At 38.8% G+C, this 12126-nt stretch overlaps 1 protein-coding gene across 3 annotated transcripts in view; it reads right to left on the reverse strand.

Annotated features, from left to right (window-relative positions):
• Positions 1 to 12126, reverse strand: part of FSTL5 (follistatin like 5) — a 196459-nt gene that overhangs the window by 53428 nt on the left and 130905 nt on the right. For all 3 annotated transcript variants that reach the window (XM_040971412.1, XM_040971411.1, XM_040971410.1), the window contains exon 7: positions 6450 to 6570. In XM_040971412.1, coding sequence (XP_040827346.1) covers positions 6450 to 6570 — 121 coding nt within the window. The remainder of the gene's footprint in view (positions 1 to 6449; positions 6571 to 12126) is intronic.

Consider the following 12126-nt stretch of genomic DNA (forward strand, 5'->3'; position numbering starts at 1 on the left):
GCCATGCCGATTTACAAACATGTGCGTTTGTGACCGCTTACAACTTAATGAAAGAATAACCTTGTAATATCACAACACTGAAGACAACCCCTGGGTGGGATTAGCCAAGCCACTAAGCCGAGGCTGAAAGATGTGCTTGGGCTGTGTGAACACCCAGAGCACAGGACGCTTTAACTTTCTCATGTCAGACCCCATAGAGCAACACAGAAAGAACTCATCACCAAAAACACCTAGATTAGAAAGAGAAGTCATAAAAAGAAAGGCAGATTTCCAGAAAACTATGCTAGCACAGAAAAAACAAATAGCCCAATTAAGACGATGATTAAATTGAAAAAGGGCCCGGTGCAGAAGCCTAGTGACTGAAGACCTCGCTTTTAGCATGCCAGGATCCCATATGAACATCAGTTCTAATTCTGGCAGCTCTGCTTCCTATCCAGCTCCCTGCTGTGGCCTGAGAAAGCAGTCAAGGACGGCCCAAAGCCTTGGGACCCTGCACCCACATGGGAGACCCAGAAGAGACTCCTGGCTCTTGGCTTCAGATTGGCTCAGCTCTGGCGATTGCAGCCACTTGGGGAGTGAATCATTGGAGGGAAGATCTTCCTCTCTGTTTCTCCTTCTCTCTGTACATCTGGCTTTCCAATAAAAATACATAAATAAATTTTAAAAGAGAAAAGTAAAATCTACCTGAGCTTGCACAAGGATCCATGGCATATGAGTCAGATTATCTCAAGAGGCTTGATTTAAAAATAAGATAGGGTCTTAATGAAACATATCATCGAGATGACAGAATCATTAGATCTTACAAAGATAATGAAATAAATTTTAGAAGGACAGTGAAGGTTATTCTGTGCATATTCACCTGAAATTATTTCTGTTTTTTAAATTAATGCCACATGAACTTTTAACACCTCTCAAAGGAATCCATCAAATACATATTCTCAGTAATGTTCAGCTTTCAATTAGAAAAAGTAGCAGAGGAAGCATAGAATATTATTCACATGAAAAATAAAGATATCACTAAATAGAAAAAAAATTCAGATATGATGGAACTACAACCTAAAAATGGTAATGATGGCAATGTAAAGATATTAAAAGATTTAGAGAAAAATGTAAACAATAAAAATAAATGGGAATTATTTTAATTAGCACTATAATAGTTTTTAAAAATAGTATCTGAAATGAGTTTTTTTTATGTTGACATTCATCATAAAGTCAGATTCGATATGTAGAAAATAATGCATTCCAGACCCTGAAATGACAGCAACAAAATCTATTTAAACAGAAAGTGGGACAAAGTTAGAGGCCAAGGAAAAGAAACAGAAACTGAATAGGGTTCAATGAAACATGGGGAGAAGTCAGGCTGATACTCGTTTATAATTTTTTTCTCAATGGCCTCAGCTGCGCCAATCAAAAACAAAGATACAGGCGCTCCTCCCGGGTCTGCAGCCTGCGTTCAGGTGCCCAAGTGCAACAACCGATCATCTTTCAGAATTTTCTGCAAATAAAAGCCCAGTATCCATTTACAGTACTACCTTTAGGTACAGCAGTAGAGAGATAGCCATCATTGCTGGATGCTTCCTGCAGCGGGACTGGCCCAGACACTTCAGGAGCCGGACATGAACGTGGTCTGACCACAGCCTTAATGAAGGAGAGGTCTGTAAGGGCACCTGGCGACCACCATCTCCCAAGGGACCACTCTCACAGGCATCCTTGCCTCTTTGTTGTTGCTGTTTTCCTATGGGGTTCACTGCTTGGAATCATTTTTCAAACCTATTCATCAGAATCACTGGGTTGCTTAATACACACATAACTCTGAATCAGATAAAGACATGATGGGAGAATTTGCACTGAAAATAGGTGCCTGGAAGTGTTTATCCATGCACCACAGTTTGGAAATCATAGAGCCAGAATCACTTAGAACTTCTGCCTCTGCCCTTTCTTTAATTACAGGGAAAGGAGAAGAGGAGAAAAGCAGCGTGTCCTCTAAGCTTTAGGATCTCGCTGCTTACAGAAGGACTGTCTTCTGCACTTTGGCAGAGAGCGTGGCGGGGACGCTCTATCCCCCTGCAGGGACGCCAAAGTTAGCTCTTCCTGGATGAAGAGGTTCAGATTTCTGGGGCAAGGAGTCCATTGTTCACTCAACTTCAGTTACTTTCTTGGAACATCTTTGTCAACACACTGCAGGGAATGCTTTCATGTGTGCAACTGTGCCTCTCACATCTTTCCTTCAGATGTTTCCGTACTTTGAATTAAAATCGCCCCATAAACCACTGTTTTTAGACAGTGTATATTTTGGACAGAATTAGAGAGGAAAAATCCACTCAATATTATGTGTTCAAGTCTAAACGATTAGAACGAGATAGAAGTAAATGCATAAACATGATTCCCTTGTGAGTATGTGCACGCTTTCTGCCCAGAGGGTAGTAGAAACTGTGAGTGATTTAAAAAAAAAATCAAACATTCTGTATGCTAAACTAATAATCTAAGGAGGGTTTGCTTTACATTAAAATTTAAAAAAAAAAGCATGAAAGGAATTCCATCGGTAGGTTCAAGCTTCCCTGACTTATAGATAATAACTATCTGATTTTTATAAAGGTCTTTTAAAACTTTTTCTGAAAGTGGATGGAAAATGGAAAATGAGTTAATCCAGTTCTGCTCCTCAATTGTTCACACATGATTTGTTAGAGTTACAAGCCTGTTTGGACTATCCTAAAATTCACAAAGTTCAGTAGAAACCACACTTGAATACTATAAGCCCCTAAATATAAAAATGAAAATAGGGATGAGACAGCTGAATAGAACCCTATAACCATTTTAAGGTGTATAGCAGCCAGTTGTGTATAAACTAAAATTGAAATAGTTGCAGGATGCAGTTAAGAACTTGCATATTCTAACATATTGGTCACTCAATACCATGTCAATTAACTTCATGATGTTGTAAATGGTTGTTGGAGTTGTGTGGTGACATCTCATTGAAGGGGATGATATTCTACCAGTTCCACTTTTGGACCAGGGGTGGTTTCCCAGTGAGACTGTTGAATATGTCTGGACAATGATATGCTGGACTCTCTGCATGGTCCATGCCCGCAGTGAAGGAATCATGACTGGTTATGATCTATGATAATGTAACAATATGGAGGGATTCAATATGGGGGAGGGCTTGGGGAGAGTCTGGGGGAATCCCAGAGCCTATGAAACTGTGTCATAAAATGAAATTTAAAAAAAAAAAAGCCCAGTATTGGCACAACGACCAGAGCTACACTGATCTGAAGCCAGGAGCCTGCAACCTCTTCCTGGTCTTCCACATACGTGCAGGGTCCCAAGGCTTTGGGCCATCCTCGATTGCTTCCCCAGACTACAATGAACATCTTTCTCAAGTTAATTTTTCTCCCTGTTTCATTACATAAACTGTTTTTCAAAGATTATTTACACCCTTTCCACATCAGACATACAAATATTTTAAGTAATTTATTTAAGTAATTTAACTCTTTAAGTAATTTTATTTTTATTTAAGTAATTTATTTTTATTTTTATTTAAGTAATTTACTTTAAGTAATTTAACTCTTTTCCCTATATGTTGTCTAATTTTTGCTATACTATATAATTCGCATCATGAAAAAATTATTTTGGTGTAATTTTATATAATTCCCTCCCTTAACCACTCGAAACATTTTGGTTATTACATTGTCTCTGTTTATTCCCAGTGTATTCCACACAACAGTTGACTATGCCACCACACATTTAGTACGCTCCATTCTCTCTTGAACTGATTTTAATCAAAATTTTGTCTCTGTAACACTTCCAAACCTCATCTTGCAAAGATTAACAACCACACCCCAATGATTGCTACATCATGATTACATTAAAACCCCTCATCATGCTTATCATTGTAGGAACAAACATTCCATTAGTCTTTCTTTTCTACAAAAGCCCAACCTTTCGTGACCAACTTTATGCCATGGGCTTTGAAACAACTGAATGGCACAGGGCCAAGCAGGAGTAAGCTGGTTTTGCTCTCGCTTAGGCACCGGTTCAGGCAACAGGCTTCCTAGGAAAGTGAGAGCCTTACATTGGCACAGTGGTCACAAGTTACATTGAACTTTTCTTCTAAGTTCACAATGCTAAGGTTGATGGAAGAGGAACTTACTGGAACCTCATTATTCCTTAATTTGTGCATTCCATATTCAGAAAAGCTTGAGATCAGAGATTAAACAGTTAATTCACAGGAAAAGATGCACATCACAGTGTTGCTGAGCATACACCTTGCAACATGAAAGGCAGCAGTTTGGCTCAAAGTCTGCTTCCTGGTTGTCCCAGCTGGAGTGTGGCAAATGAGTGAATTATGAAATAAACCTGCAGCAGACATGAATGAGAAGCAGAAACCCCTGCAGAGCAGCCATTTGGAATGATTGTCACACTTTACCGTGCATCGCAATTGCCTTGGAAGCTTATCAAAATACATAATTCAAATCAAACTACCAGACAGTACTGGTGAAGCTTAACGATCCAGACTTTTCCTAATTTATTTTTTCATGTTGCTTGGATACAGGTGGGGAACAAACCGTGCACTGTTCTTACACGGATGATATATTGGTAATACCAAGAGTGAGGATCAGAGATAGTTATTAGTCAAAAAACAAACCAAAAAAAATGGAGGAGTTTTCTTTATCTAAAACAACAAATCAATACCAAAACCAACACATCAAGTTTATGGAATAGGTCAGCAGCCATCTATTACCACAAAAAAGAAGGTATCTTATTTATTTATTTATTGCTTTATTATACATTTTCACAGGCTCTGGGATTTCCCATTGTCTTCCCCAAGTTTCCCTGCTCCCCTCCACTGATTTCCCTTCTCGTATTACCATGCGTGGTTCTTTGTGAAGAGTCATAAGTCCATACCCGGCCATCATTGAGGTGTTTCCCGACACTGCAGGCATGGACAGTGTTGGAGAGTCCAGCATCCTACTGTTAGGACAATTTCAGCTGCCTCGCTGGGAGTCTGTCTTTGGTCCGGATGCATAGAGACATACTGCACTGCGTCTCCACATCTGCACATATAAGTCTTTCTCTGCTACACGTTTATTAAATACCCTCCTAAATACAGAATCAGCGAACACGGTCCACAAAATGGAGAAAAGGGGGAAATTTTCAGCAAGATGAAGTTAGTGACCATGCTATAAAAATACCAATGTGTCGCTAGTGTGATTAAAAATAAAACAAAAAAACCTTCTTGTAGAAATTGATGATACTGCATGATCCACGTGACTCTAGAGAAATTGCAATTAAAACCAGAACATCATTACCTATGAGATGCAGGAAAAACTGTCGAAAGGGGCATTTGCAACCTCTAGTATTTACAAGAGAAGGTATCTGGCAGCCAAAATGTCCCCATGGACACAGCATGGAGACGGGGATCCTCCCCAACACAGCTTTGTCCTGTCCTTTCAATGCTGTGCATCTGCAGGTGCTGTCGTAACCCAGAGTCCAAACGCGAACATGGGAGGCATCAACTCCTTTGCATTTAACATGCTTTCTTCACAAGTTTCATTCAGGTTGTCATCAAGATTTAATTTACAGCTAGCTGTCAGGTAGGTTTGTGTCAGCTTTGGACGAGTGTCAACAATAATCAGATCAGGCTCTTTAAGCTATGTATGACATTTCCTTAATGGTGTTCCACTTTCTACCAGCAGGCTAGTCACTTTCTTCAGCTCCAGGGTAGTTATGCTGAAGGTACACAGAGCTGACGGTCAGAATGCCAAAGGGGTAAAAGGGCAGATTCAAAGCAAAAATGGAAGAAAACTTCTCAACCCTTAAGATCGATAACCTGATACCGAAAGTCCCAATGTCACTAGGTAGATGCGGCTCAGCCAGGTCACACCTCAGCTGTGCAAATTCCTTACGATAATCTCACATCTTTCCATTTGTCTAATCTTCTCTGTTCATAATCTATGTGAAGTAACTTTTATTCAAAGAAACCTTTGTATAGCTGTAAGATATCCTGAGCCTTAGGATAGTCACCAAACAAAAATGATATAGCGCTCAATCCAAGAAGAGAAATAACACTTGTGTATACATGCACTATTACTGAAGTATCCAGATACATAAACTCAACATTAACACGCATAAAAGGAGAGATGATCTGGAATTTTGTACTGATAGGGACCTTTAATACCCCACTTTCAGAAATGCATACATCATCTGGTTAGAAAATGAACAAAAGAAACAGCAGGATGGAAGAATACCCCAAATCAATGCAACAGAAGACGCGTATGCAAAGCTTTTCATCCGACAGCTCTAGAATACACAATCTTCTCATTGGCTCACTGAACGTTTTCCCAAGATACACTACAAGGTGGGACACAGTGGGACATAGTGAAGTGAAGAAGGATCCAAATAGCATTGAAATATAAATCAAAAAGCATGTATAAAAACAGCACATTTCTTACCGTTCACCTGGAAGATGTGAGTCTGGTAGACTTGCTCGTAACCTTGAGCATAGCACGTGTAGTTGCCCATGTGGGTAGTGGTAACCTTCGTGATATACAAGGACCCGTCATCTCCAAAGTCCTGTACGAGAGTGAAATGAAATAGCTAAGTGTATGAATAAGAATACACTTTAATCATTTAATTTTTAGAATGTACTCTCAGAAGTAAACTAAATAGGCCAAATTATTGCTTGAAAACGTGCAGAACGTGTCTGTGATTGGAGGGTCCAGACAGACAGGCAAGCCGATTAGCCAATCGCAATGATTGCTGGGTTGGGTATTGTTGGGACCACTCTTTTGCCTTCCCTTTTCTTCCCTAGATAAACTTGCAAGTCCTCCCTAATGAGTGAGCATGGCTCACCGGGTTGTTTCTGGTGTTTTTTGTGGCCGAGGAATGGCGACCCCTCACCCCCGGTGGTCTCACTGGTCTTGCTGGTCTCAGGGCCTGCTGGCATTCAAGGACTGGTCCCTAGTCTTAAAGAATGGCAGTGCTGTTGTGTTTTAATCCCTGCTTGTTATGTACTGACACCTTTACCTGATGGAGCGTTAAGTATCTGACTGTGACGTAAAACGAAAGTATGTTATGGCAGAATTTGGGGCAAAAGGAGATATTTAAAGAAATAAGAAATGAGGAGAGTGGGTGGGGAATCTGGGCAGGAGGGAGACAAGGATAGAAGTGTCACCATACTCCCAAATCGATATCATAGAATACGTGAAATTTTCTTACTTTGTATAAATAATTAAAAAAAAAACCGAGTCCAAAGGCTATAATAGAAATTATATCAAAAAGAATTGTAAAAATATAACAAAAGTATACTTTACACGAAGGACTTCAAAGAGTTGCTAAACAAACAAACAATGGAGCTGGGAAAAGATTTTTGACATGCCCAGTACCGTGGCTTAGTAGGTTGAGTCTCTGCCTGGGCTGCCAGCATCTCATATAAGCTCCTGTCCAAGTCTGGTCCGCTCCTCTCCCCATCCAGCTGCCTGCTAAGATGCCAGGGAAAGCAGCGGCAGACTGCGTGAACCCTGTCTTTGCACCCACATTGAGACCTGGAAGAAAGCTGCTGTTTCCTGACTGCATCAGTCCCAAATCAAGCTATCGCGGCTGTTTGGGGAGTGGACCAGTAAATGGAAGATCTCTCTCTCTAAATCTTACAAATAAAAAATAAATACAACTTTTAAAAAGGATTTTTTAAGGATAAAACATCTTTGAAATCTTTACATAGTTGTTTTCATAACACACTTTCTATAAATTTCTTCGATTATCGCTAGCATTTCTAACTTTACCTATATTCATGTCATAGGAATTTATGTTAAAAATAGCTTCTCCCTGATACTCTATATTGATTGCAATCAAGAAAATTACCACAGGATTATTGAACTTTGGCTTGAAAATAAACCAAAAAAAAAAATTTGAGAGAGGAGAAACATTAGGGGAGAGATGGCCAGGGAAGTGGGGAGAGGAAGAAGGTGAGGGGGAGAGACAAAGGACAAGAGTCCCCTGCCCGGCATTATAAAAGGACAATGTGGAACCTGGACCCCAACAACCTATGTGTTACAACTGCCAGATGAGCCTCCTTGGTGTATTACAGGCTGCCACTAAAACACAGCTCAGGGACAGCGCTGTGGCACAGTGTATTAAGCTACTGCCTGGTATGTCAGCACCCCTATTGGAGCCAATGGTGGTAACCCCATATAATGTATTTCTAAAAGTTTGAACCATTTTAAGACAACTGCCAAGGGACATTGATCAAATGGTAAAGATCAAGACATTTAATAATCTATAAATAGTAAGAACCAGTCAATCAGAATATATAAGGCAGTGAAGAGCAGGTGTGATAAAGCCAGCTTGCACTTGCTGCATGTCAAGCCTGCATTTTACCACAAGGATTACTGATTTTATTCTAATCTATGGTATAAAAAAATCCATCTAGTATAAAATGTAAACATAGCTCCACTTTATTTTCCATATTATGCTCCTCCTCATTGTTTTAAATTGCAAGAATCCAGAGTAACAAACTTAAATTCAGTTTTCTATATAAAATATAAATCTTGATACATGCTGAGTTTAAAGTTATTTTATTCTGACTGCGGGCTATTTTACTATGCTTTAAGTTGGTGATATGTGTAAACAGTTTTCCAAGACTTTATGTACATAAAAATATTTTCATAAAATATTTAAGAAAACATCTCGACTTTGTAATCAAAGAGCTGTGAACTAATGTTTTACGTGATTTTGCAGAGAATACGGGTGTTCTCCATGCCTCTTTACTTACACACTTGATGTTTTGCCAATAAACATGAGCTGCGTATATCCAATGTACCTAATACAGTCTTTTAAAACCTCTATTTCCTAAAACAATTTCATGCATCATTTTAAAAAGACACAACAGAAAAGAAAACCCAACTAGCTTGGATTAAATTTACTGTTTCAAATGTGTGAGCAAAGAATAAATCAAGCAAAGGTATTATTTGGACGGAAAATCAAAAGCAAAAACAGGATATTTGTAAGAAAATTGCTTGATGACACATGAAACAAATAATCACATTTTTTTTTTACTTAAGAAAATACTGTTAAAAGAGTCTAATAATATTTTCAATTTAATTAATCTACTCTTGCTTTAATCTCGTGTTTTGCAATTATCGTTTGTGTAAAACTATGGGTATATCTACCTCTCAAAATAATAAAGGAAAGAAAGGAATTTTGATGAGATTCCCCACTGTCTGTGAGTAGTTGTTGAGTTTTAAAGAGATTTCATAAATGTAATTTGAAGGTTTTTTTAGAGGTGTGCCTAAACTAGTCATCATAGAGTGAGGTCCACACAGGTACTTTTGGCAGAGTACAAGGAGCACCAAGAGGCATTACTTCACTTACAGAAAGGAAATCAGACAAAATGAGAGTATGCGTAATAATGCTTAAAGGAGTTATACACATCCTGTCGCAGAACAGTGATATAACCCTATCAAAACACATTCAAGAAGACCTGTGTCAGTGGAAAGTCACAAATCGGAGAACTCAGCATATTGTTCAGCAGAAACATTACGTCATAACCATATACCAAAGTCAACAGCATAGGGCATAAGATATTTATGTCAAAATATGAAACTAAGAATTTGAATTGTAGCACAGTAGATTAAGCTACTATTACTTCTAGACCTGGCTACTCCATTCTGATTCAGCTTTCTGTTAATGAGCCTGAGAAGATAGAAAACAATTGGCCAAGTCATGTGTTCCACACAACTGCTATGAGAGAGCAGAATGGAAGGAAAAGATACAGTTGGGAAAGCCTGACTGACAACACGTGTTTAAATCAGGGAAAATAATCATAATTTGGAAGTGCAGATATGTGACCTTGAAAACAATTAAAAATACAAAATTGATTATGAACATTTACTATACTTAGACCACATGGTAAAGGTACATTTTGTGTGTGTGTAGATTACACACATACATACACACACATCATGTACTTGGAACCAAAATACTAGACAGAGTTATGTTCATAAGCAGCACCATTTCAAGGAATAAAATTCTGAGAAAATAGCCTCCAAATACAACATGAAGAGCTGAAACCAACGAAAACTTCAAAACTGGCTGTTTAATGGCAGTTCTATTCATTCATTTATTTATTTATGTGCAAACTCTCTTCTTTCCCTCTCACCCTTCCAAATAAATCAATAAAACTTAAAGAAAGTGATAATCCATATTTTTAGTGTCTCCTCCACGGACCTCATAAGAAGAAAAAAATCAGATAAAGCCTGTTCAAAATTCCAGCCTGGTCTGAGATGGTTGTCACCGCCAAGACAAAAAGCAAAACAAAACAACAAGCACCTAGACAAAGCTGTTTTGACTGCCGCTCTTCTCCCCAGTGGAATAGGCTTTATGTTGCTGAGAAAGTGGACCAGATTGTCACTTTGAGAACGCGGGTGAAAACCCAGTGAGTTTTCAAAAGGGAGAAAAACTCGACAATGCTTGTGTCAGGAAACAACATGTCATAGTGTTGGAGACAGAGCGGCATCTCCGGGGAGACAGCTTCAGAAGCTCCCGAGGCTGACCAAGAAAGAAATGAAGGTATCCTTGCTCCACACCACGAGGGACCAAGGAAGGGAGAGCCAGTGGCAGGAGGAAGGCACACAGAGAACCAGCCTCTCTGATGTGCAGGGCTACAGGGAAGGTCCTCCTCGCACTGCAGGATTTTGTCCCCACTGTGAGCATGCAAAGGACGAGAGGAGTAAGTAGGTGGTACATTGCAATCAAGACAACAGCACCAAAACTTCAGATCAGTTCATTCTCCAGTAAATATCCACCAACGTATGAGGCATACCTAATGCAGTATTTTTTTTTACCTTAGTCTCTATGAGTACCTACAATTGGAAAACAAAGAAAAGGGGACGATTTATAAATCTGGAAATAAGCCCTCACTAAGACCATAATATTTTAGTGCCACATATGGCATTTCCAACTTCTGGAATCAAGGGAACACACATTTCTGTTGTAAAGTCACTCACTTTATGGCGTTATGTTATAATTTCCCAAGCTAATACAAATGCATCCATAAAATCTAGTCCGTTTGCCCTTATTTCACATTTTCCAATGCAGGGGAAAGAAATATGAGGGTTGTGCTCTAATTGTGCAGCGTAATTAGAGAGAATTTGTGATTTTAATCTACATTGCAACCAACATATAGAAACATTTTGCATCACACATTTTAGGACTAGTTGGGGAAGAGTTGCAAGTCCCATATCATGTCATATGTCTTACAGGGTATACCCTATCCAGAATATCTTGTACATGACCTTGAGGCATTCTATCAAATTTCCTAAAGGGAATTACAAATGTAGTCCCTTGGTATTTCCAGTATACTACTCCACATGATAGTAAGTAAGTTTAATCAAAGGTGACAACAGGGTTTAACATAAAAAATCGGTGCTATTCATCTCCCATCCCCAATGTGGATACTCTAAGAAGAAATGGATCCTAGCTCTGTTATAGGCCAACCTGGTTTTGAATTTAAGAAACCTAAAGCAAATGCAGACAGGTCAGTATACACAAGGTAGGTTTCTGAAATCTGATAAGAGTGCTGTAAACCAGACAGCCAGGAGATTTCAGGAGAGTCAACATTCTCCTTTGGTCGCAGAACCTTACGTCACAAATCAAATGAAGAGTCATTAGAATTGACAGCTAGAATTCTTTAATTCTTTTCTGGAAATCATCACACAGTTTGCTGACATAGGTAATTGCCAAGACATTTAAGCTGCTTTCTTATGTATTTTTTCTTTCATTTATACTTGGATGGTGATGAAGTTTTCATGTATGATTTTACTTGACGTACTTTGTAGCAGCTCATTTTAGGTATTGGTATTATGACTATAGGCTATGTGAGCCTGGATTTCCAAATCTATTGCTTTTATTGCACATTTTTTTCATTCACAGGCCATCTTTCTCATGGATGTTTGAAGACTCTTACATTATTGAGTATAACAACTCAATTCAGCATCTTTACTCCATCAAGAAAATTAACTGAGACATAGAAGACCTGAATATTTTCCCAATGTGTCAGAGTAGATAAAAAAAAAATGAAATCTACCTTGTCAGTAGATTAGATTTTAATCCTATAAAATTATTTTGTTACCT

This window comes from Ochotona curzoniae, unplaced genomic scaffold (assembly GCF_017591425.1).
Source record: "Ochotona curzoniae isolate NIBS_2020 unplaced genomic scaffold, NIBS_Ocur_1.0 contig_21, whole genome shotgun sequence".
In the NCBI taxonomy this organism is placed as follows: Eukaryota; Metazoa; Chordata; class Mammalia; order Lagomorpha; family Ochotonidae; genus Ochotona; species Ochotona curzoniae.